We start from the raw sequence: 27,807 nt of genomic DNA on the forward strand, positions 1-27,807 counted from the left end.
ATCATAGGGCAAAGTTGTTGTAAAGAGTGTTTGCTTAGCATGGCAAACTAAGGAGTTATTATTTGCTCAAGTAATTAATTCCCCAAGCTGATCTAGGACACAAGTCCACTTCACATTCCTGGCTTCCCCTCTGATATGCTTCCAAACAGTAATGGGGGTTAACACAGACATCAAACATTTCAACACTCTAAAGGGCATCAGAGAATCTACAGGCAGATTTTCTGCTTTTGTATTGTTACCAATTTAGAGGATAAATGTAATGCTCCCTGTTTTTCAGATGAAATCTTATGTTAATATCTATATAAGATAGGTGGGCTCAGGTTAGAAAGTGTGGCTGTGCCTTGGGTGAACAGTACCCTTGGCTTTCTCTTTCTCACTGCTACCCGGCTTTGGAACCTTGTGAAGCACAAACATAACAAACTCAAATCAGTTTGGCTTCGGCCATACACTACACACTACAAGATGGAGCATGTGGCTAATACAAGGAAGGACAAGAAGTGCAGCACCATCTCTAACTGTTCACCGTGAAGAGAATCTATGCGCTGCAAACTGCTTCATTTGTTAAAAAGAACTCACCTCGTGCAGCTAGGCAGAAAAGACCCTTAGGCTCAACAATACATGAGACAGCTATTACAACACAAAACCAAATATAACAAATGTTATAATAAGACTGATTTAGCTTAGGTTTTAGAATTGTTAAAGAAATAAATACCATTTTAAAATAAAACACGGGAGGAAATTAGTCTCCCTTCTTCCATTGTTATACACCATATTGGGTAATATTTTATTTAAAGTATAACATTTTATGGCAGAAGAGAAGGGGTAACATTAATTCAAGAAAAAAGAAATCTCAGATTCAAAATCTAATTACCAAACCACCGTTTCTAAATCTATGACACATATATAATGTTTTTATTTTGATAAAATATAGAATTTCAAAAGGACTGTGTACCATTTCACTGAACAAATCATTTTTGACTTTTTCTTTTAAAAAACTTAATTTCCTAACAAAGGCATGGTGGAGAACACCTGTAATCCTAGCACTGGGGGGTGAAAGGGAATCTAGGCTAGTCTCAGCTATGGAGCAAGTAGGAGGCCAGCCTCAACTACTACCACTTTTCTCAGTTAAACAAAATACATGATGGTTGGATGGATGAATGGATGGATGGACAGACGGACGGACGAACAGACAGACAGGCAGGCAGACAGGCAGATAGATAGATGCCAAACAAAACCCCTATATTTTCTACAATTGTATTAAAATTGATAGCTCTATAGGGATTCACAAAATCATCTGAATACATAGCTAAGGGCTTCTTAATGTAAGGCACAATCTAAAGACAACAACATTGTAACACGGATTTCTGAGTGACAGCAAACACAGTACTCTTAAGCACTGTCCTGACTTAACACCAGGATTTTCTTCACTTTAGTGCAAAGTAAACCAGCTGCTTTGAGCAGTTTAAGCACCCAAGAAAACTCAACTAAATATCAAAAAGTTGCTTTGTATCTTAAGCAGGAAAAAAAGTAGCTTTTTAAAAGAAAGAGTAGTAAATATAAATGATAAAAGTCACGGGCCCTCTTCCATTCAAAACTATTTCTGCACATATTTACAATTTGAAATAGACTTTGGCTCTGTTAATTTGAGTGTGTGACATTTTTATTTATTTGCAAGGTTTTTTATAATAAAGTCTATAAAACTAACAAAGAGATAAGGAGATAAGTGTTTATTCTACTATAGTCTGGCATATTTCATGTTATTTAATATTTACAATAATGATCTTAATTACTTCATCTCACCATTTTCTAGAAGAAACTAATGCTCAGAATAATTTGCTCCACAGTATTTAGTACCCATGTTTCAGGAAAACTACTCAACGACACAATCTGGACGTCTTTCTTTGGAGTAACATGGTGTTTTATTAATATTTCTTGGATAGTTTTCCTATAATTTTTTCAGTAGCTTATTTTTTCTAGGATCCCTTTTTTAACCTCTATTTTGCAGCTTTACTAAGGTATATTTGAAAAACGAGTTATACATATTTAATATCTACATTGACATAGAACACATATGTCTACATTGTGAAGTAACCACAAGCCAGTCAACACATCCATCGCCTCACATAGTTACCATGCTCTTGCTGGCTTTGTTCCTGGTTTTGTCTTGGGAGGACACTGAGGAACAATTCACTCAGCACAGCGCTAGTACATAATACAAGAGTGTTAACTGTCCTTGCAAGCCACACAGTGCCAGGACTCTGTCATCTTGCACAACTAAACTTTGTTCCCTTTGAACACCTCCTCATTTAACCTAGCCCTTGTTCCTGGGAACCACCATTCCTACTCATGGTTTCTTTTAATTAAATTTGACTATATTAGGTCCTCTCTAAGAAGGAAATCACACAGTCCCACTTTACACAACATAAATAATTTTTTAAATTATGTCTGCCTGTATGTAGATATTATGAACATGTGAGTACAAATTCCCAGAGTCCAGAAAAGGTATTGGATCCCCTGGAGCTGGAGACACAGGTGGTTGTGAGACACCTGATGTGGGTGATGGGCAGAGCAATCAGTACATCTTAACTGCTGAGGCTACAATCAAATCTTCTGTTTGTAGAGCAGGAACAGTAGGAGCTCCTACTCTGCAAGCATTTCTCTAGACCTGAACATAATGTCTTAAGGTCCCATGTTGCATGACTGTACAGATGGCTTCAGCACAATCATTAATTAATGTCCATTATCTTTGCTGAAATGCTATAGCTAAATTAAATATTTATCACTTGCAAAAAAGAAAAAGCATCTCTCTAAAACCAACTGTTTTAACAGGTTACAGACTTTCCAGGAGTCCAAACAGGAAGTGTGTACTACTCTAACGACATCAGCCTGCTCAAAGCTTTCTATTAGAGGGTCTGCATCACAACAGGATACTAAAGAGCTCCATCTCTTTATCCAGGTCTGACTCTTGGTAGATTCCATCATGTCCTAGATACACTTCCTCAATTTTCCTATCCTGTTTTCAGGTAAGAAACAGTAATGATGCCACTATGTAAGAATTATGAGAAAAGAAAGGTTTCAACAAATAGGCAATCCATTTGACATTAATTTAAATCAAATAACTATAAATAAAATTACATGCTTCCTTCAACTAAACTATTTAGATTCAAGTATTTTGCTGAAAAGTGGGAACTTAGCTCTTTACAGTACTACTCTAATTGCAGCATGTAGATAAAGGAGAAAATGTAAGCCAATGTGATGAAAAACAAAACTGTTACCAAACTATTTCAGAGGTTCAAAAGCTACAAACAAAAATGAATAACTTCAGGGGCTGGAGGGATGACTCAGTGGTTAAGAGCACTAGCTGTTCTTCCAGAGAACCCGGGTTCAATTCCCAGCACCCACATGGCAGCTCACAACTGTCTGTAACTCCAGTTCCAGGGGATCTTATACCTTCACACCAATGCACATAAAATAAAGTTAAATAAATTTAAAAAACATTTGTATAATTAAAATGTGCTAATAAATTTAAAACTGAACAAAACCCTAAAAATCTATCATTACAACTTATTCTATTATCATTTTTTCCTTTCTTTGGAGGGCAGTCATTCTCATGTAGAGAGAAAAAGAAGAAAAAGAAAGAGGGAGGAAATTAGTAAAAGGGCATCTGAAATGATCAGTAACAGTTACAGGCAGTATCTTACAAAATCTCAGGATTTGGAGAGATGAAATTAAAAATAAAGTCCCACGACTAACCTCGTTGAACCTTGCCTTTAGCCTGTCTCCTAAAATGATAACAAATACCACCGACAGAAGGAGGAGGGAGTTGAAACAGTATTTAGGAGTAGAAGGGCGGAAGTAATGGTTACTGAGAAGAAAACACGCTTACCTATGTCCATAGGTAAGTGTTAAGGTAAATGTTTATAGTGTATGTGTGCAAGAGCAATGCATTCTAAAATATGCTAGCTGAACACATATTCTGGAATATTTTATAATTATGCACAATATAATTAAATATATACAGTGCTATATATACATAACATTAAACGTATAACTTTAAAATTTTTTATAAAATATATAAATTTTATACTTTATAAAGTATATGTTATATTACAAGTGACAAAATCCTATTTCACTCCTATAATTTCTATTACTTTTAAAACTTGCAATAGTAGGCTAACATAACAGAACTTAAGATAATAAAACTAATTCTTTGTCTGAAAGCAGTAATTACCCAGATCATAACACCAAACTGGCTTTCATTGTAAAAGTCAGCTCAATGCAATTTCTTTAAGAGACCAACTAAAACAGATACATATGGTATGCTACAGGTACTTGAATGAAGATTTTTAAAAACTGAATTAGAAAAGGAACACCTTCCCCATGTCCTGTTGATAGGTTACATCTCTGCTTTTGAAATGTACTGAAAATTGACGTAGGCAAGGGAGATTTGATGGGAAATGCTTCACACAATTATCAATATCATATGACAGAGAAGTGAAATAATTTCCTGATGTTTTCACTTCTTTATTAAGAATGAAGGAAGTTAACAGACAGGTAAAATAAAAAATGTAACCTTAAAGCAGGTCAACCTCAAGTATCAAGCCAAAGTCACGCCCAAATATACACAACAACGTGTGCACAGCAAATCATAATCATTTCTCCTCAGTAAAACAAATAAAAACCTATGTTGAACACCACCCAAAGTTAGTCCAGGTACTAAGGCTGCAGTGTGAGGATGGGAAGTGTGTTCAGGAGTATAGTTCAGCTTTGCAGCACAGCCTTTTCCCACACCACCACCGGACATCACCACCAGACATATGTAGGTGGTGCCTACTTCACATCAGGGTGTGCATCCTGACAGTCCTGCCTTTTCTACTACAAAGGCAGGCTGCACTTTTACAAGTGCTGACTGAGTTTTCTAGCTGGGTCTGTTTCTCCCTCCATATATCAGACTAGACTGTGCAAGACAAAGGATTATACTTTTCCTCATTCTTTCAATAAGAGTCACTTGTCAAACGTCATTGTTTCTAGAATCTCCATCACCGTGAATATTTTCTTTTACATTGCAGTATTGACTTTCTATATAACCTGTACTTGGGATGTTATTATAAGTATGACTTGCCTAGAATAGAATACTATTACATATCTCTCATGAAGAAAGTCCTCTCTTCTCCTTGACAATGTACATACATACGAGGCACCTGCTTTAAAGTTTTTATCAGTTGTTCAAACAGTTTACTCATTCTGTACTTGACATTGAGTGAAATCCTTACAACGGACTCCCAAATCTAATTCATTACATATTTGTAGAGGGTTCTTTACCAAATGCAAGCACAAAGCTCTACATTAAACACAGCTGATGTCTGTGCAGTAGAAATAACCCTATTTGGGCACAATATTCTCACTGGTGTATTATGAAATAACCATGCAACAACAGATCGTATAGCCACTTGGTAATTTGTTAGCTTTCATTTTTGCAGAGTGGGTGGAAGTTAGAGGACTGTATAAAAGAGGAACTTCTAGATGGGTAGTTATAATACAGCTGAACCTTGATAACATTTACAGTGCATTCAGAAACTAGTAAGATGTCACAGCATAAGACTAAACTCTTACAGCCATTGACAGTATGGAAAGGAAGAGGATGGCTGATTTTCTACCCTATATGAAACTCCTGCCTGTCCTTGAGATACATCAGCTAATACTTCTACCAACACTTATCATCATTTCTGAACTTAAATAAAAACTTCCTCCTGTTCTTGATCTTTTAGAGAAATAAGGAAACTCAGTTGACTCTTTGTGAAAACTAACACTGGTTGAAAGACATCTTTCAGACAAATTTATCAAAATATAAACCTACCATTATAATGAACATATACATATATATAGATATATATGATCACACATATATTTCATTAAATTCACATACAAGTTCTTTGATGAGTATCATTTAATCCTACTCAGAGGTCAACTGTGAGACTGTAGTTTCAGAAAGTATCAAATCTAAATATCAGTCCTTCAGTTTAGTAGTGCAAAGATTTCAGACAAGTTAGTTAATGGCTCAGAGTCTATACCTGCAATTTTTCTAGTGTGTCAATGTCAAGTGGGAATGCTGATATTTACTTCATAGGGTTCCAATATCTATTAAATGAATTAATGTATGTCAAGAGTTATGCTGGGAGAAAGGGAAGCAGAAAGTGCTCCAATGGCAAACATTTAAAGAGAAGAAATTCTAGCCTTCACAGTTTAACCACTATGCCATATTTATTTCAATAAATCAACAGAGAGTTTATCATTGTTCTATTATATATATTTTAACTCATTATGCTTAAGCTTATACATTTTCCCACTTGATTTCAAACTGTTAACTATGTGGGAAGTTTTTTAAAATGTCTTTCCTACTACAGGAAATTTTCTTGGTCAATTTGACAGTTAGATGACTAAAGAGAGAAAAAGTATCAGAAAGATTTTTTTTTCAATAGTAAAAGAGAGACAGTTATTCCCTTCAACTTAGAAGAGTGAAAATTAGCATCCACTATCACCTGATACAACAAGACAAATACATTCTGCTACCACTTGCTTTTTAGGTTTATTGAAATCTAGGAGGCATGCTTTAACCACCTATAACTCCACATCCAAAATGTCTGAGATGTTCAACATACGTTGGGAGGTCTTATTACAGTCTTTGCTCATCATCTTATGCAAAGAAAGAATCAAATAAAAATGTAATCATATTTAAATGGTATGTTCTTGTTGTCATCTAAAAATGAAAACATTTCCCCTTTGTCATCTAGCCACACCAGGACCAACGACAAACATGTCAGGAAAGCATGACGTCTTTGGATTCTCTTGGATTTCACCTAAAAGTAGAAAGATAAACCAATCACTTTTATTTATGTGTGTGGGTACTTTGCCTGTATGTACTGTGTATCACACAAGTGCAGTGTCTGTGGAGGCCAGAAGATGGCATCAAAGCCCCTGGAACTGGAGTTACAGATGGTTGAGAGCCATGGTGGAGTTCGGGGAATTGAACCTGGGTCCTCTAGAAGAGCAGTTAGTGATATTAACCACTGAGCCATCTCTCCAGCTTGCAACCAATTTTTTGGTTTTGTTTTCACTTCATCTATAAACAAAGGTCTTTTTCCTTTGTGTAATTTAGAACTCCCTCCAAAAGACCATTAAGTTATATGTATTAAAAACTACAAGTAAATAGGCAGATGTGGTAATAAATGTTTGTAATCCCAGCATCTAGGAGACAGAGGCAGGAGGATCAAGAATTCAAGGCCATCCCTAGCTACAGAGCAAGTTTAAGGCCACTCTGGGCTATGTGAGACTCTGCCTCAAAATAAGTAAGTAAATAAATAAATATGAAAAAGAACTATTGAAAGCATAGCAAACAGGTCATTTGGATTAGAGGAAAGAAACAGCCAGCTATTGGTGATGGTATCTAAAACACAAGGCAATCTTCAGGGAAAGGAAAACAATGCTCAACAAGAAATCAGAGACTTAAGAGTTCATGGTATTCTAACGTTCACAAACCCTTTTCAGAGTATGAAATCCATGACTCAAATTTCACTTTTATTATCTCTGAAGAAGGACATGTCAATTTTAAAAGCTATACTAAAGGTAAAGGAACAACAACAACAACATAAAAAAGAAGCTTGTCTGGGGTTCAACACTGATTTGTTCAAAATCCAGGTATGGACACGATCCTGTCAAGGTCAAAGGGCACGTGCACTTAGAACAGGAGTGGCTGAGAGCACCATGCTTGAGCCAAAGCAGAAGCCATCCCTTACGAAAGCCACAACAAACTGTAGGGTTTCCGAGCCACACGGGAAAACAGTTTAAAGAAAAAAAACAAAAAAACTTTAGAACTTTGTCGCCAAAGTCACATTAACTCAAAGGACTATGTGCTACAAGGAAAAACAAATTCAGACCTACATTTTAGGAGTCCATGAAGATCTTCATTTTATTAGTAACACTGAAATGGAAAAGTTTAATAGGGCAAGAAAAGAATGGTGTAAAGAAATCATTGGTTTCCTTAAGCGAGAATTTAGGACAGATGCCCAGCTCCTAACTCTAGACAGTAGCTGATGCTGCAGTTTAGAGCATCAGACCTCCCTCAGCCAGGAGATGAACTTTAGAACGGCTGTTTCTTTCCAAGCCTTAAAGGAAAACAAGAGGCGGAATAGGAAGTGAACAAGGACCCACAGACCAGGCACTGCAATCTGAAAAGATGTTCACTGAGCAGTTTCTAAGCTGCTCACCACAACCTTCTGAGTTGATTTTTAGTGCTATTTTTCAGAGAAGAAAACATAACTGAGATTTTTGTCCAGGCTGTGGTAGACTGTCAAATCATGCTCTTTTCATCTAGAGCAGTGGAGGAATAGGCTAGAAGAGATTAGGTCAATCTTGTAAATTCTAGGAAGGTTTATCTAAGTATAAACCTCACACTTTAAGTAGATATTCACAAATCAATAACATGTGGATGCTAAGTTTCTTCATAGAGAACACAAATCACTCAAAGCTATCTACACTGAACACCATTCATTTTCACTCAACTAAGATACCCAGAAATATCAACTTGATCCATAGCAGCTATGGCATCTAAATGAATTAGCATAAGAGCTAATTCCTTAAAGTGAGATACTGTTATTAGTTCCTAAGTGGAAAGTTCTCTTCTTTACAATATCAGATACAACACAATCACTTTTTCTTTTATTAGTTTGAGCCGAACTAGTCTATTTTATCCTAGTGACTTAAAGAGGTGCTGAACCTAACACATCATACCAAACGAGCTCTTATTTTGCATTCCATACTAACGCAATTATTTTTACAACCTGCTCACATCAATAACCAACATAGTACCGAAGAGAGAGGGAGAACTTGCTAAGTCAGCACCATGCTCATTTTTCTTCCAATGAAACCTTGAGACAGTGTTTTCACAGACAAGTCATACCAGCATATCAAACATACTAGTCTTATTACAAAATTCTTCCAAGATAAAAGTTTTTCTCTTCCTTGGTATCTGCTGAGATGGAGCCTAACTCCTTCAAGAACATGACTACTAGAAAAAATAATCAAGTAGTCAAGTTCACCAAAGCAAGTATTTTCAAAACAAATTCTTTATGTTTACGATTCTAGATTTTAAGATATTTACTTCCAGAAGTTTAGATGAACACAAATAATTCTTCACTATATACTTAATCAGCAAGTTCCTAAATTTACTCAAGAAGGTAGGTTCATCAACTTCATAATTAAAAATTCTCATATTTAGTATTTAAAAGTGTAAAATATTCAATAGCAAGGTCTTTCAGACAAGCTATTTTTCTAAGTTCTCTGATCCTAATGAAAGATTATAAGCCAATAGTTCTCAACCTATGGGCCACGACCCCTTAAGAATCAAACAACCCTTTCACAGGGGTTGCCTATCAGATACCCCACATATTAGATACTTACATTACGATTCATAACAGTACAAAATTATAGTTATGAAGTAGCAATAAAGTAATTTTATGGTTGGGGGTCTCCACAACATGAGGAACTAACTGTATTATAGGGTCGCAGCGTTAGGAAGGTTGAGAACCACTGTTATAAGTTCTCACTTTCTCTTCATAAAAGAGTTAATACTAAACAGAAAAATCAACAGATTAGGTTACACTTCATGAGATTAAAGGTCTTCTGTTTTGTCTTGGTTATTTGTTTGCTTGTTGCTATTGATTTTGAGGTGGGTTTTATATGTTACCTAGACTGATCTCAAACTCCTGAGCTCAGCTTTCTTAGTGAAGGGATTTGGCATGTATTACCATACCCAGCTACACAGTAGTTTTTAGAAGTAATTTCCTATCTTATTTTCTTGCTCCTTTAACTGAAATACCTCCCTGCAAAGGAACAATAAATATAGGAAATAACAGAATTTAAATCATCCCCCCCACACACACACGGACACCTAACATTTGCCAATGAATGTGTTATATCTGGCATCAAGATGAGCTCAAGAAGACTATATGGGCTGCAGAGATGGCTCAGAGGCTAAGAGTAGAAACTGCTCTTTCAGAGGCCCCTGATTTGATTCTTAGCACTCAAATGGCTGCTCAGAGCCATCTGCAACTCCAGATCCAGGTGATTTGACACCTTCTTCTGGCTTCCTCAGGCAATTCACACGTGGTGCACAAACATACATGGAGGTAAAATACCCAGACACATAAAATAAAATCTTAAAAAGGGGGCCTGAAAGATGTTAGTGTCCTCGGGATTATAGTACTATAACTAGCAAATTCTGGAAAACTATTTCTAGAGGCATTTTCTAAAAACTGAATTTTGCTGATGCCTTTGGACAACAATATGGTCATTAAGTTAGAGAGACTTTAAAAAGAGTTCCCAGGGAGAACCTCCACTGGAAACTGGGTAAGTGGCAGGCTGCTAGCTTGAGCTTAATAAACACAGAAAGGCTGTCTTGTTTGTGTATCAAATGCTCTTCAGGCAAGTATGAAAAGACCAAAAACTGAGGATGAATTGTCGCAGAACAATTTTTGCTCATTTATTTACTTTTGACTTTTCCAATTGAAAACATAATGGAAAATTATAGGAGCCATGTATAACTTTATTATTTTAAAACAATTATGTTCATATATTTCCATTCAGGCCTGTAAACTGTTAACATAAATAACAGATTTCATGTGATGTTTCTGGCAAATAATTCACCATTTTGTATTGTCAGACACTTATATGGCTTTCAGTTTCTTGCTGTAAGGACGGTGCTGAGATCCCATTACTGAGTCCTTGGAGACATAGCAACTACAGAATGACTGGCTTTAAATTTGAGTACTCTGATACCTGGCCGGGGAGGGTTGTCAAAGATCTTGTCAATGCACACTGCCTTCAGCACCTTATCAGGGTCCCTATTTCACTGTATCCTTGACAGCATGAGTGTTATCATTAAAATTTTTCCATTGATTGGTAAATAAATCTAAAACTGTACTAGTTATTTATAACTAGTTTTAGTTGTAAGAGATGGCACTGCTACTTCAGCAAGAAACCATATGAAGTGTAAGTCAATGGTTCAAGGCTTAAAAAAAAGCAAAGTTTTTAATAAAATTAATCTAATAATGATATGAGTGTTACTGTGCTGCATGGCAATCAGGCATTAATGGCAAGCAACCCATGGTAAATGGCTACTGTTATTTATAGTGCCAGACTAAGCGTTCTTAGACTGTGGGAAAAGTCGAACCAAACAGAGCATCATCACACTTTCCTTAAGCCCTAGAAGGATCATTGGGTCTGAAGCCATGTGTGTGATCCAGGAAGCATATCATTCCTTAGTTCCATGCACCCTTCACAACTGAACACCCAGAGAGGAAAGCATTGTCAATAAAGTCGGGTGCCTAACAGAGGAAGCTGTACCCTGTAGAGCTGACTGAACACATAGGCATCCCACCTCTTCTCTCTTCTCTACAGAGCTCCTCAGGTTAAGAATCTAGGTTTCCAGTGAGACCACTGAGGAACTTATTTCCACACAGGAATAAAGAGAGGAACATTTGCCTTCAGTTTTCCCAGTCAATCTGCCTGGCAATGGAGGAGGTGGAGACAGGGCTAAAAGACCTTCCCTCTACCTAAATCCTTTCCTTCAACACTGTCTCAGTTCTTCATGCATTCAATTTATTCTTTGAAGTTCTTAAGCATGCAATTCTGAGATGATTAAAGGGAGGTGAGAGCAGGCTGAGAAGGGATAACAGTATCCCACAGTCCAGTGTGAAGATTAGTCCACTTAGTTTTATACTCCGAGAAGCATGCACAGGGCAGGAACAATGGTTCCAGTACAGAGAGGGCATGGGGAAAAGCAAAAGTAGTGACGTCATCTGGACTGCTTCAAGAGGGCACAAGGCAGAACACGAGACGTCAGAGGAACAGGGAGAGGTCAAGCCCATGGTAATAAAAATTGTCTCTACAGATGTTGGGAGGCTACATTTCCCATTTATGAAGATCATAGTTAATCCCCACAACATCCTATAGTGAAATTGAGACTCAGAGATGTCAGGTAACTTACCCAAGGTCACATAGGTAGTAAGTGGCAGAGCCGGGACTGGAACCCAGGTCTTCTGATTCCTCCTGTGCATTCCCAGCTCCCCTGGAGCTGAAGCAGGGGCAAAAAGGGAGGTGGAAGTAATTTGCCCATGACCAGCCCTGCCCTTTCCCCTCTTTCAAAGGCTGAGCAGAGCAGACATTTCACTCTCTTCCTGTGACCCTTTCCACCAAATCCTTTCAGGACAGAGCACAGAGAATCTGAAAATGTTTACTAACCTTGGGCTCAAGAATGGCAGTAAAAGGTAATAACGTCCAAAGTTACATCTGGCTAGACTTTGCTATTTAGGTAAAAGTCACTAAAATCTCACAGCATAATAACTGTCACTTTAGAAAACAAAACTTTATTTATTTACAATTAAAATTATTTTAAGCAGTTTGCTCAATGCTTTTATTTAGCAGGTTCAGTTACACCTTGTAAATTACATTATAAGAAGGATTCTGAAAACTGAAGAGCCAAGACACCAACCTACCAATAGTATTCCATGCTGAGAGGACCAGTTTAATCACCTTCACTCATTGATTATGCCATATTTAAAACCTACAATCAGTAGAATGAAAAGTCCATTCATTTTTCATAGCCCACATAGTTTTCAAAAGAAATGTGTACACATTATTATTTTGATATCACCTATATTCTTTTATAAATGATATCTAAAATATTTTTAGTGCTGCTGTTTAGAACTAAATTTCTGTAACAAAATTTAGACTTTCCACTATCTAGCTTGGAGAATAATACATCACCTTTTCTCAAGGGGGTGTATTTTAATTTCTTCGCATTTCTAACATAATATGAAAAAATTCAATGGGAAATTTTACTTCCTTTTCTAATGTCCTAAGAATATAAGGATACAATCCAAATTGCCTATGCCTGTGGCCACCTTGTCGTCATTTCTGGACCTTTTTGCAGTAAATATTCACACACTGTAGACCCTGGTAGTCTTCATGAGAACTAGCAGGGTCAAGGGCAAAGTAAGCATTTATATAAATGAACACTGAGGATATCAAGGTATTCATGCCCAAAGCTTCTAGCCATTTCCTGAGTCTCAAACCATTACTCCTTTTCACCCGACACCAGTTGAACCATAGTTCTCTCTGAGTTGGAAAGTATCAAGCCTAAGAGTTAATCACTTGATATCTTCAAAATGAAAGGTATAACAAAGAGGGCAAAATAAAGGAAAAAAGGCTTGGATAAGAAGGAAGAGGCAGAGGAGGGTACATAAGTGAGGGTGAGTTGCCTAAAAGATGTAACAAACATAAAATATTAATACCCTTGAGCTCATGGTAAGTTTCTTTAAGGCTTGTTTCATATTTATTTTTGAAATCTACCATTCTTTTGGTCATCTTATCAGAAAAAGTACATTTCTGTAGTTGTTCTGGATCACTGCAAACTTTATTTACCTAAGTCTTTTCAGATAAGTACCTATTATGCTGTTCTAAGTCATTCATTAAGTGGTACCAAAAATAATTACCAATACTTAAAAAGATTATATGATGGTAATTTTTAGAGTCTGAACCATACAGAGCTAAATTAAGCTAACTTCTAATACCATGTTTTGTACAATAAGCTCTTTGTAAATCATGACTCAAAGGATTGACCCTAATTACACCATCTAAGAAAAGAAAGTATACTTATGCATAATTTTTAACATACCAGGAAATGATTATCAAAGAAAATCAGAGTTTTAGAAAATCAATGTTGGGCTTCTAAGGTTACTTTCTCCAAATTATCCATTCCCATGGCATGCGCAACAAAACTGTAACCTGGAACCACACTAGCAATGCTGACAGATTGTGCCATTTCAGTCTGATGGTGTCTTACCAGTTCTTTACCAGGTAGCTAGCTGCTAGAGAGGAAAATATATCTCTTACTTCACATACACAATCCTCTATTTTTCAAAGAAGTATTTACACAAAAAGAACACACAGTCCTTGTAAAATTTACCATATGGAGTTGTGATGTTTAGGTTTGGTGTCTAAGAAGGAGTCTTTGATACCACAACCGCATTAATTACTCAATAATTACTGACCACCTTCCACTGTTTTGAGTGCCAACTTGGTTTTCACATGAGCTTAAACTCTGACACCATCAAGTTTAGAAGAGCTAGCACTTAGATACTTTCTAAGTATCTGAAAAAAGGTATTTTTTAAAATAATACCCTTCCACCTTCAAAAGCTCTTACAAATAAATGCTGAAATTAGACTCTAGATTATTCATTTATCTGATGAAAGGAATGGTACTGGGAAAATGAGACAAGAGAGCCTGAGAAGCGGAGGACAAGGGTTTCTTTCCTAAGAGGCTTAAAGCAACAACTTCTATTGAATCAAAAATGATAGTACGCGAAGATTTGGGAGAAAACACACTAGCCTACCATAAAAAGAACCACATAAATATTGGCAGACAACAGAAGCTCTGATCTCCTGGGATCCTCCCCTCCGTTTAAGAAGCACTCAATTGAACTAACTGCTTTGGGCACTTTTTTATTTAGTAATCAATGACAGCTTAACAAAAGAATAGCTTCAGATTTTATCTTAAGCTAGATTACTGAAGAAAAACACATATGAAAGTATCTTACTGCTGGAATATATAAAAAATTGTGGACTATTAGGTCAAGTGTGCAGAAAAGGCCTTACTAGGAATATTACAATGGAAATCTTCCCAAGGAGTAATTTCTTAAAGTTAATATATAAAAACTTGCACAATTAGATAAAATCAAATTAAAAAAATCATTGAGTTCTGAATAATTATATGTAAAATAAAATCTTCACCTCTACATAACAAAATCCAATTACTAAAAACATAAGGTCATTAAAAAGGGTCATACAGTTTTAGAAATATATTTTGTCTTTATTGGCAGAAGGCAAAATCTTGGGATGTTGGAGGAAATTGGTTTTATATGTTTAAACACCACATTATTAAACATCTGAAAAATCACCTCATACTTTGAAGATGAATCTTTCCCATCTTATAGATGGGAAATTTGAAAGCAAGTTAGGGAAACAGGACATTTGCCAAGCATCTCCTTTAGACTTTCTGTACAGGTTCTCAACAAAGCAGAATTAAGGAATCCATGAGCAAGTGAGTCTGTGAAGCTCTGCATATTAACTCTTCCTCTTGGTAGACCTAAAGTGCTTATTAACTTGATATCAAATCAAGGAAGTTCTATAATCAAAAAATATACTTAATTAACTCACATTTTCCAAATTTCTTTAAGTACTCATGTCCCTAGAATGTAGTTGAGAAAACTAGACTGATCAGGCATGAGGAAACACCAATGATTTTCGCTTTCTTAGACTGCTCTAAGATGCCTAACTAGAACCTCTCCATTGTGTTTACACTCAATAGACCACGGGAGGCTTAGGGCAATTAAATGTTACTCACTGTTGCAGTATTTCTCTCCCTTCCGATTGCAGCTCTCAGCCAATGACAGGCCACTAAGGGAGTTATTCCAGTCCCAAAGAGAAGCAAACTCTTGCAGGTAGTTTCCAAGTTTAATGGAACTGGAAACTTCGCAGCACCGAAGCGCTTATCACAAGAAAATAGAACAACTCCACTCTTTGCTAGGTATACGGTGATAAAACCTACTGTATATGACTCTACAATAAGCAGCACTGGTCCAGTAAAGTATGGGAAATTAAGCCACCAGGGATCAGCCTACCAGAGGATTAAAAAAAAAAAAATTAAGATAAAAATCAAAGATGTAGTTTTTAGGAAACAGAATGAAAACAATGATGGCTAAAATTACTACAGACGATTTTAAAAGAAATGGATTACTGATAATTCGCTATAGTATAAAGTCAAATATGTACCATATGTCCACTGCTCAATATTGTCAGGGTTCATGCACATCACTGACTAAGGACAGAAAGCTGCACTGAGGGAATTCCAACTGACGAGAGCGATCCTACAGCACAGTGAGCAACAGTATTGTTTGCTATTACAGACAGAGGTGAACCGGCCCCCAAATTCACCAGAAACAAAAGCAGAATTGTATATCCTTTAATTGAAGAAAATCACCTCTTCCAATTTAACAGAATCTTTAACATAAATTGTCATTTAATATTGTTAAGGCACATTCCCAAAATAAGGTTGAAGTTTTCAGGAACACAGAAATAAACATAACAAGAATATCGTTCAGATTTATGTATTTACTACTAGATTTCCTAGGCAATGAGTATATCAGCAAATATACTCTGCATATATTTGCAAGAGAATAGTAGAACTCAGAGCAGTAAAATCGTGGCTTCAAAGCAAACAGAAAGGCAGTATTTACACACAAACTCTTCATCTGTTGAGTCAGGTGTCAAAAGGGAAGGTAAGTGCATCTGACAATTCCAGGCCCTTCAACTGTGGCCTTCACTCAATAGACCCCATAAAAACTGCTTTGAAGGAAAATGTTAAAACTATATTCAGTAAACAATAAAGCATCATAAATTAGCTCCTTAATTAACCAACATAATATATTCATAAGCCCACACTTTAGTCGGCATTAGTAAAGGAGAGGCTTAAGTGATAACAGATTAATGTAACGTCTCCACCTAGAATTATCTGGCTATGCAAAAAAGGCAATTTTATGCTAACCTGATACATGATATTAATATTTAATTTCAAGCATAAATTGCATTATAAGCTCTAATTAAAGTTAGCAACAGATCTGAGGAGTATCATTAAAATAACTTTAAAAGAAAGACATCGAGCTGTCAATAGTTCCCTCCATGTTACTTCACTTTGGGAGGTATCTCACCTTCAGAAAAAAGAAACAAGTAATAATACAATCTATACTTTCACTGCTCAATAAAAGGCATTTCAGATTAATCTAAAATTCTTTGTACAGGTCTTTAAATATGACCTGAAGAGATCACAACGTATTATATTAAAATTCTGACATAACGTTTTTTATAGGTCTTGAAAATAGCATAATTTCAATGATGGCATAAAAGACCTCTGTAGATTATTATAGCTGGGCCAAAGCTAATCTCAAGGTTTTCACAATACTCCATTTGGTTTATCTGTCACATCTGAATCTGAGTTTCAAAGGTTATGAACAGTTTTAGGGTGCTGTATTTGTGAGTATGGGTACACTTAGGAGTGAATCACACCCTTTCCCTGAGTATGGCGTACACTTATGAGGGAGTCACACCCTTTCCCATCTTAGCAGCTTTCCTATCTCCAGTAAAGCGCTCAAGTACAGCCCACAACCTCCTGTAGGAATCATGAGATGTTGAGTAATAGCTAAAGAAGAAATAAATCACATCAAAAGTAATAAATGAATTGAAATGAAGTTTAAAGGTGGTATATAGTTCAGCTGTGGAATAACGTACTTACAGCACGCAAGGATAAGGGTTCAAGTACAGCATCATAAAAATTTAAAAACATCAAAAAGAAATAACATAGATGAAATGAAGTTCAGGCTCCACAATTTAAAAGGATGTTTTATGTTCAAACTAGACATACAGTTTGCTTCTGACTTTAAGGCACAAAAGAAAATGAACATTGTCCACATGGTAAACTTTGGATGTTTCCCAAAATATTGTGGGGGGTGGGGGTGGGGAACATGCTTTAGTGAGTGGCCAAAACAAATTATGTTCTTAGCAGTAATACAGGCACTAACATATTTAAGAATTTATCAGCAAGAATGGCAAGTCTCTGATGAAACAGGCATCTGAACTAAATACTACTGGTGAAGCCTCACTGTTACATAATTCTAATCTCTTTTCAAGTTAATTTCTATTGTCTTGAAATTGTCTTCATTTTAATGTCTACTATGATCTTCGATATCCTGTCCTAATTACATACAGCCTAATTAAATTACTAACATGACCTTGTTCTCATACATTTAAGGATTCCTTTTTAACTCATTGTTCTATCTATCCTAACTCCATATCTCCCTTCTCAATAAGTTAGGATTTTCGTTGTTCCTCAATGCTTTTTTTTAAAAAAAAAAAAAAATGTGTTTTTGGTGGAATAATAATTTATGACTTTTTATGAATGTCATTTGAATTTGAAAGGGAAACTTTTAAATGTGCTCCCCAGGATGCTATCATTGGAAGAAAGACAAGCTTGTGCAAAGTTACTTCAAAACTAAAAGTTCAGATAGGGCTTAATTATGTAGCTAAGGTTGTAGGACAGAGTACACAATCCAAGGTGATCTTGAATTTGTGAACTTCCTCTCTCAGCCTCCTGAGTACTGTGATCTCTGCATATGCCACCAGGCCAGGCTAAATTTTATTGTTTAAACTGGAAACCAACCAGTCATAGCACAACAGTCCTACACTTCTACTACGGAAGGTTATTTAAGCCCAGAGTTCAAGGCCAGCCTGCAGAGCACAGCAATAACTTATATTAAAAGACCAAACCCAAACAAAACAAAAGATGCCATAATGAAATAAATAGAAAGATGTATTTTTTATTTTCCATTAGTATTTTGTATGCCTGTGAGTGTGTGTGCGCTCGTGTGCACATACTTGTGCGCATATACAGTGAGGATGAAGGTAAATACTGCTATTATCTATCATTTTACACTTTAGTTCTTGGGATGGTCTCACTGAAGTTCACTGGCTCTAGTGGCTGTCCAGTGAGCCTAGGGTTCTCCTGTTCAATTCCCAGCCCTGTGCTTATGGATGTGAAACTCTATTCCTGGCTTTTGACATAGGTATTGGGGAACCAAATTTGGGCCCTCCTGCTTGAACAGCAAACACTTTATCCATGGAATCATCCCCCCAGCTGCAGAAAAACCATGGTTTTAATACAGAAGTTCATTGGTGTATTTTCTTAAACAACAATTCTGTCTTCAAACTGAAGTGGAATAAAGAATCACCTCTACTAGTGTTTTCCTTAAAAGTTTAAGAGTAAGAACAAGACTTATACTGAAGATAGCTTCATCTAACAGATAAATTACTTTTGTGTACGGGGTGGAGGTTTTTGTGGACTTATATATACTACTCACAGAAATACTACCTGGGAAGTATGCAAGGAATATCTGTTGAGTAATAAATGACCTCACCAAAAAAAAAAAAAAAAAAAAAAAACTCAAGACAGGATGATTACTTTAAAACATAATAACAACCTATCTGTCACTTTCCAGAATGACCGCCCAATACCATGTGCATGCTAAGGTTGTAGAACTCACCATTATCTAGACAACGTGATTCTCTGGATGGACTAACAGCTAAACAGCAATCATTTCCTTTTTATTTACTTTTTTTTTTTTTTGGTTTTCCAAGACAGGGTCTCTCTGTGTAGCTTTGCGCCTTTTCTGGAACTCACTTGGTAGCCCAGGCTGGCCTCGAACTCACAGAGATCCACCTGGCTCTGCCTCCCGAGTGCTGGGATTAAAGGCGTGCGCCACCACTGCCCAGCTGCGATCACTTCCTGATAGAAGCAGGACATGTTGTGAGCACTTTTCAGAGAAAGCTTAGATACCAGCATGCTCCAAAACATCTCTTGGACATAACAGTCTCACAAGATCTAAGTCCTGACGGCACTTGAAAACTCAGGAGACAGTAGTGCCCCAAGTGTAAAGGAGCCTTTCAGAAACAACTCCAGAAAAACAAAAGGTAAATCTGTGCCACACAGCCAACTATTTCACAGGGTTTCCAAAATGCCTGTGGGATCTTATACTCGTTTCCTCATCTTAGTTTTGGAGTTCAAAGGAACCCATTAGAAAGGGGCCTGCAGGGAGGACCATTAACAGATTTCCTTGCTAATGTTTTCTCATACATTAGAGAGGATTAAAAAACAGTATGGATTTTTCCATGTATATTACCATAATGTATCAACTACTTTGCTAAAATGAGGATAGTTCTATAATGTTTCAATAGCACACACATGTGCACAACAGCATACAACATACAAGCACAAAATTTAAAAAAAACCACTTATTTTCTATTTATTTTATTTTAGGGTGTTTTTTGTTTTGTTTTGTTTAGGGGACATTATAGAGTCCCAAAGAAAAAAAGAGTATCAGAGGGAAAAATTAGAGCATTTATATAGCTCAAAATGAACTATAAATGTCACATTATACATGATAATTAGAAAGTTTATTACAAGTTAGATATTAAGACTTATTTTATCTTAATTTTTTATTTTATTATTATTTTTAGGTGCCTGTTTGCTTTTCTAAGGAGAGAAAGAAAGAAAGGTTGTGAATCAGGGTGGGGAGGGGAGTAGGGAAGGAGTTGGGGGAGAGGAAATCGCAATCAGAATATACTGTATTAAAAAATCTATTTTTAATAAAAAAATAGAAAAAACAAAACAAAACAACAACAACATAAAATAAGACAACTTCCTACAATAGTAAAAAGAGCCAGGTGAAATCTAGTCATAATAAAAAACAAAAGTTCAAGGTTAATAAAACAAGATGTTTAATAAATCATTTTCAAAGAATAATCAGTCAAAATCAGAACATATATTTTGAGTATCTAAAGTATCATTCCTGAATATGTACTAGAAATAAAAATGTGGGCATACCAGATTGGAACGAAAAATAAATAGATATTCATCCTACTAACATATGTAAGATAAATATCCCATAAACCTCACGAGAAAAACATTAACACTTAGATTTAAAGCATTAACTTTTATTTTAATTTTCCATACAATCGACTATTAACTTAGTCTTTATGTTTCTTAATATTTCATGCTTTTTACTTGATGATTTATCCTTACATCTTTGAAAAGCAGTACAAGCAACTGTTTTTTATAAAGGCTTTTTTTGGTTTATATGCAAGCTGTTTTTGGTTGTTCTGCATATTACTTGAAAAACATCTTCTTGGAAAACTTAGAGATTTTTCCAACATTTTTTGCCAATAACAAACATGAACCTTAATCAAATAAACATACTATTTCACATAAAAATACAAACACGCATATGTAGTGCAAGAATTTAAAAACTAAACGTTTGATAATCCACAGTATAAATGAATAATTGTGCTAAGGCCCCTTAACAAATTCTCTGCAGCCCTTGAATTCTGTAGAGTCAGTCAACTGGGGTTGTCTTCCTATTGTTACAGTGGATGCATTGCTTATAATTTTGTAGTGTTTTGATGAACTTAACCTTGATACAGTCTCAACGTACAGAAACATGCTCCTAGACTGCAACATGAATACTCTGAGGAGCTGAGAGAATTCTACCTGACTCTCCATCACAGGTACTGACATCTGCATAGATTGTATTGCTGCAGTGGCTTTTTATGTATGTATCTATGCACACATAGATATTTTTTAAATGGAGATAAGAAAAGAATTGTTAAGCTGGTGGCATCTATATTTCAAGGAGATGTTTCTCTCAAGTAACTACTCTTGCAGAGAGGAATGGCTGATGTTTCCCCCGGCAATGATGCCCATGATTCAGTTACATAAATTTATGCAAAAATCCTCACACAGGAGGGAAAACTGGCAAAATCTCCAGAAGATGTAGTGATTTTATCCTACTTCTACAAAATAGTTTAGGCATCTTATTCAAGCTTAAAATATGTGAAAATAAACCATAAATGAGTATTCAACAGTGTATTATGGCTCAGAATATAATCACTGAACCAGCTGAGACATCTGACAAAAATCATCATCCAGATACGCTTACACAAATAAAAATCAAGGTAAGGGCCGTGAGGACTATTAAGGCAGAAAAGCAAAAGTATTGCCTGTAGCCCTTCAGAACCAAACACCTCTATATGGGGGAAGTTTCAGTGAGGAACAAATGTCATCAGGTATAACTGCCCTAGAAAAGCAAATACAGAGGAAGAAAACTAAATACTTCTTTTAGAAGAAAAAAGTAAAATTAATCCCTAAGATTTCTAAAAATACAAAAACTAAATTACATAAAAATTCTACTTTGAAGGTGGCATAAGAGTTCACACATGTAACCCCAGCACTTGAAAGGGAAAGGCAGCCGGGCGGTGGTGGCGCACGCCTTTAATCCCAGCACTCGGGAGGCAGAGCCAGGCGGATCTCTGTGAGTTCGAGGCCAGCCTGGGCTACCAAGTGAGTTCCAGGACAGGTGCAAAGCTACACAGAGAAACCCTGTCTCGAAAAACCAAAAAAAAAAAAAAAAAAAGAAAAAAAAAAAAAAAAAGAAAGGGAAAGGCAGAATAATCGGCTTAACCTCATTCTTGGCTACATGACTGAGTCTAGCCTGGGCTTTGTGAGGCCTGAGCTTATATCATGTAAGCCTCTAGATAAAGTAAGCACAATTACACCTTAAAAACATGACTTCCATTTTAACACTGAATGCTCTGACTAAAACGACTGGGAGAATGTAAAAACAGCAAGCCATAATTCAAATTCTAGAAATACAGATTCAGTAAACAATCACTTTTACTGAGAAAACTGGATTAGAAAGTATTAACAAAAAGGGGGTCAAGATTAAAATAGCCCATTACATGAGATCGAGAAGAGTGAAAATATTGAAACCAAGTTTTACCAAGAAAGAAAAAATATGAACTAGAAAATGATGGTATCTCAGTCTTTTAGAGAAAAACTATGAAACTTTAGAAATGAGGCTGAAGGAGTGCCTTCTTAATTAAACCTATTACCCACCAGTAATACCATACTGTAAAGTAAAATGCTAAATTACCTTAGAAAATAATAGTTTTTCTTGAATAAGAAGGCAACAAATATCCAGGCCTCTGAATGTGAAGACGACCATTGGATTTTGTGGTCTTGCTTTATTTGTAATGGAGGATGGGGACACCAATAAGGACATGACAGAAAAACGTTAAAACACCGAATCTAAAAGCAGCTCATGAAAAGGCAATGTAGGGATCCAGAGATGAGGGTTCCTGGGAGGACGATATGATTTTGTTATATTCTGACACTTTAGGGAAATCACAACAAATTAATGAAAATAAAAATTGTAGGACACCACTTCTCTCTGGCTATTTGTACTTACATATGGATGATAATCAGCCTGTATAAAGATAGGGAAGTCCTATAGAACATGGACTCTATGAGGCCACAGAAATTCTAACTTACATGATCAAAGTTATTTTACAGCTTTGACAAACAACTGGTAATAAAATTAATTAATTAATAAGCTGAGCTATTTACTCTGCACACATGCATGTGTAAAGCTATGCATGTGGTAAACAATATACAAAACCATATCATTTAAAGTGCTTTTTTAAATTGTATAGGTACCTAATTTAATAAACAAAATCATGTATCCCATAGAGATTGAAATTTGACAAATTTGGGGCATAACTGAGCTGAATTTAAAGTAACAATTTGAAAAAGAAAATATGCATGAAACCCAATTTTACACATACAAATATTTGGCAAACATGTAAACAAGGGTAACTATTTCCAAAGCATGATATAGCAACACATTATACACTGAAGTAACTGTAATGCATTCATTTTTAGTTTAGATAAACTTGAAATCTTTAGTTGGAATAGCCACTTTCAAACAAACTCAATATTTTTCACTTGCAATTTTTGTATGACTATGCCTAATCTTTTAGAGCTATTTATTTTCTTCAAAGTAGCCTTTGTACAGAATTTGGATCACGTACCCATGCCTCTGTTTGAATGGGCTTGATATTACTTAGTAGCACCTCTTCATAGTTTCCGTAATCAGTGAATTTAACAACCGCTGTCATACCAGAAGAATGGAGCGCTTCAACTTCTGCTCGGTAAAACTGAGGAGGCAAAAACAAGTTTGAAATAGGACATCAGTGCTGTCTACAGAGGCAATTCTACTCTGCCAGTACATCTTAATATGGTCAATAAAATGACAAAAGGTAACAAAATTCACATTCTCCGCATCCTTCTAAAAGTTAGGTAACTCCAAGTATGTACCAAGAACAAGTTGATTCTTAATTAATATATTTTAGTAATAACTAGTACATCTCATATGAGTGTCAAGTTAATCCCTGGTGTTTCCTTTTCCTGTCTGGGTGCTACTTAATTTAGAGCAGCATGCTAGGATGTCCTTATCTCAGGACTTTGGCAACCACCCCTCTCTTCCTTCCTCTAGTGTTTTCAGACCCACTATTGTGTTCTGGGTTGTTTTCAGAATGTGTTTCAATTTTGAGCTTCTCAAATTATGTCAGTTCACAGCATGTTCAAGATTCACACTGCAGCCTAGGAAAACAACTAAGGCATTTGGATATCAGTACTAACTAACTAACTTACATATCCCCAACCTGATGCTTATCAACTACTGAGTTATCATTTGTTTAATACTCAGTACTTGCTGAAGGAGCTCGTCTGCCAATTTCAATTATTGGAACACAGGTAGATCTGCTCTCCGTTACTCCATTTATCTACGGTTGATCATTCATATCCAAAGCTTTTACGTCTTTGGCTATTGACAAGAGTACCACAGAGATATCCTTGCTCCTGAAGGTGGTAGTTTTAGACTTGCCAAGAGTTAGCTGATGAGTGTTGTTGTCATTACTGGAGGCTGATAACTATGTTCAGCAAAGTGGCAGAAAATAAAACAGGTATAAAAAATCAGTATATGTCATTTCCTATATGCAAATGACAAATACACAGAGAAAGAAATCTAGAAACCAACACCATTCACCATGGCCTCAGAATATGAAATAAAATACTTTTGAGCCTGGAAGATGGCTCAGTGACTAAGAGCATTTGTTGCCCTTGATGAAGACCTGGGCTTGGTTCCCAGCACTGGTTAGTAGCTCACAACCAGCTTTAACTCCAATTTAGGGCCCTGAGCCCTTCTTCTGACCTTCATGGGCACCAGGCATGAACATTCTCACAACCATCTGTAACTCTAGTTCCAGGGGACTATGATGATGGGGGATGTCTTTCTGTACGCTGCAAATATGTGTTTTCTGATTGGTTGATAAATAAAGCCGTTTGGCCTATGGCAGGCAGCATAGAGGCAGGCAGGAAATTCAAAAAGAGAGACAGGAAGAAGGCAGGGAGAGACGCCATCCTGCCACTCAAGGAGCAACATGTAATGGGACGCAGGTAAAGCCACTGAACATGTGGCGATATGTAGATTAATAGTTATGAGCTAATTTACGATATAAGAGCTAGCTAGCAAAATATTTGAGCCATGGCCATGCAGTTACAATTAATAGAAGCCTCTGTGTGTTTACTTGGGGGACGAGAGTGGGAGAGATTTGTCCTGACAGTCAGCAGGCTGGGATACAGGAAATCTTCCAACTATACTATGACCTCCCTCTTCTGAACTCCATGGGCACCAGGCACATGGGCATGATGCACATACTTACATGCAGACAAAACACTCATACACATAAAATAAAATGACTAAATTTTTCTCAAATAAAATATCGTGTAATAAATCTAACCAACGAAGTGAAAGACTTACACGGTGAAAACCTAAGACACTGAAAATAGAAATTAAAGAAGATACCAGAAGATGGAAAGAACTCCTATGCTCATGGCTTGGTAGGATTAATACTATGAAAATGGCCATCGTACCAAAAGCAGTATCATGCTGCTAAATGGACACAGTATTAAAACAATTTCTAAATTGTTACTCATAGACCCATCTGAAAAGCGTCAATTTTAGTAGATGGTGACTGACACAGTGACCCACAACTGGCCAAGGTTCAGAGAGTAGGAGACTGCAGAATGCTTAGTCCTAAAGGAAACACAAATACTGCAACAGCTTCCCAAGCCTCGGGGAGTAGAAAAAGCCTATGGCAGTGGATGGTTACAGGAAAACATTGTCTTCTGGACAGAGCAGGGCAGTGAACGAACTCACAGCAGTTGGGACAGCTTGTACAAAACCTGTGCAAGTTCAGACCACACCAAATCCTAGCAAGGAAAAGTAAGTTGGGCACACATTCCCACTCCAAGCCTTGGAGCTATTGGCTCAGTCTTTTAAAGATTAAAATTATATTTAAAAATGGGGCATGCAATTAAACAGAGTTCTCAAAAGATGAAATAAAAATGGCCAAAACCAGCCGGGCGGTGGTGGCGCACGCCTTTAATCCCAGCACTCGGGAGGCAGAGCCAGGTGGATCTCTGTGAGTTCGAGGCCAGCCTGGACTACCAAGTGAGTTCCAGGAAAGGCGCAAAGCTACACAGAGAAACCCTGTCTCGAAAAACCAAAAAAAAAAAAAAAAAAAAAAAAAAAAAAAAAAAAAAAAAAAAAAAAAATGGCCAAAACCAAACTGGTACAGCCACTGTGGATATCAGTAGCTGGTCCTAAAAACTGGAAAATAGATCTTCCACATGATCCAGCTATATCACGTTTGGGAATAACACCAAAAGACTCTATACTCTACTATACAGATACCTGCTCATCCATTTTCACTGATGCTCTCTTCACAACAGGAAGAGGAAGCAGCCTAGATGTCTATCAACTGATGGATAATGAAAATGTGTCATATTTACACAATGGAATATTATTCAGCTGTTCAGAAAAACAAAATTATGAAATACACAGATAAATGGAGACTGAAAAGTACAAATACGTTTTCTCTCATTTGTGAATATTAGCTTTAAATCATCAGGTATGCATGCTTCATTTGGAATGCCCAAAGAGGTCAGCAAATTAGTAAAGGGAGAGAGAAAGATTTAAAAAAAAAAAAAAAGATAACTGAACAGGAAGAGCTAAACTGGGTGGGAATGGGAGGGCAGGGTCAAGGAAGGAACAAGAGATAAATAATAATAAAGACCTTTAGAAAAAGTGATATATAAACCTGCTACTATACTGTAGAAGCTTCATAACACACAGAGAGGGGAGGGGGTGAGGGAGGGAGGGAGGGAAGGAGGGAAAGAATTTAAATAGTTAGCCTATAACAGGGTGAGAATGCCCTTATAAGGCATTTACAAGCTAACAAACAAAAAGCGCTATACCAAAAACAGGTTATCTCTTTCGGACTCCAAACAATACAGGTTATTGCCAATGCCAATGATTACCCTTCAGAACTGAAGATTAGACCCTACTGCTGAAGACAGTACATACTTAAGTCATAGTACATGGAGATAATCAAGCTAGTACTAACCTGAAAGCTTCATTCCTACTGGCTAGCTTTCATAGTTCTGAAAGGTACTATGCACAGTACTAGAGGAGAAAAGTAAGCATCAATCTTATCCAGGTATGAATCCTGCCAACAGTAATGACTGCCTTGGCAAGACATGCCCAATGGTACAACAGTGGCATGACCATAATGAGCATACCCAACCACTTTCTAATTGGACTGAAGGCCCATTTCACAAGCTGACACCTACACCTGGAACCATTATTAGAGCCACGGCCCTATGGCTGGAGGGGTCTTAGTCCCTCTTGTAGAACCTGCTACTGTTATTCAGCTAAATGGACACAGTATTAGACAGTCTCCCGACAGACTGATTGTTATTCCCATCTTCAACTCACATCCGAAAAAGCTGCTATTTGCAGTAGACGGTGATTAACAAAGAGACCCACAACTGGTCAAGGTGCAGAGAACAAGAGATTGTAGAATGTTTAGTCTCAAATGGGGCATCTATATCACACCCCCACCCCCATGGCTCAAGGACCATGGTGGGAGAGGGGCAGAAACAGACGACTACAATGAAAAAAAAAATGTTTTCCGGGAAGCTTCACACATGAACTCACAGCATTTGTGGTTGTGGCAGCATGCGCAAGACCTGGACAAGCGGAAGTCAGACTACACACACCACAGAATGGAAAGGAGAGAAGTGCACAGAGTCCCACCCCAGGTGAGGAACTGCTAGCAGCTGACAGCTGCTGAGATAGTCAATTTCCTCTAAAAATGTACCCCTGGTAAGTAGACCATGCTACA

At 36.7% G+C, this 27,807-nt stretch overlaps 1 protein-coding gene across 5 annotated transcripts in view; it reads right to left on the minus strand.

The window, feature by feature from the left end:
- Tdrd3 (tudor domain containing 3) overlaps nt 1-27,807 on the minus strand; it is a 157,614-nt gene that overhangs the window by 11,385 nt on the left and 118,422 nt on the right. For 4 of the 5 annotated variants that reach the window (XM_052732616.1, XM_052732615.1, XM_052732619.1 and 1 more), the window contains one exon: nt 23,590-23,715. In XM_052732616.1, the coding sequence (XP_052588576.1) occupies nt 23,590-23,715 (126 nt within the window). Of the gene's footprint in view, nt 1-12,043; nt 12,131-23,589; nt 23,716-27,807 lie in introns of all 5 variants that reach the window. The other variant, XM_052732617.1, reaches the window with a different exon arrangement.

Source organism: Peromyscus californicus, unplaced genomic scaffold (genome assembly GCF_007827085.1).
Source record: "Peromyscus californicus insignis strain IS unplaced genomic scaffold, ASM782708v3 Scaffold_12__1_contigs__length_115047231, whole genome shotgun sequence".
NCBI classification, from domain to species: domain Eukaryota; kingdom Metazoa; phylum Chordata; class Mammalia; order Rodentia; family Cricetidae; genus Peromyscus; species Peromyscus californicus.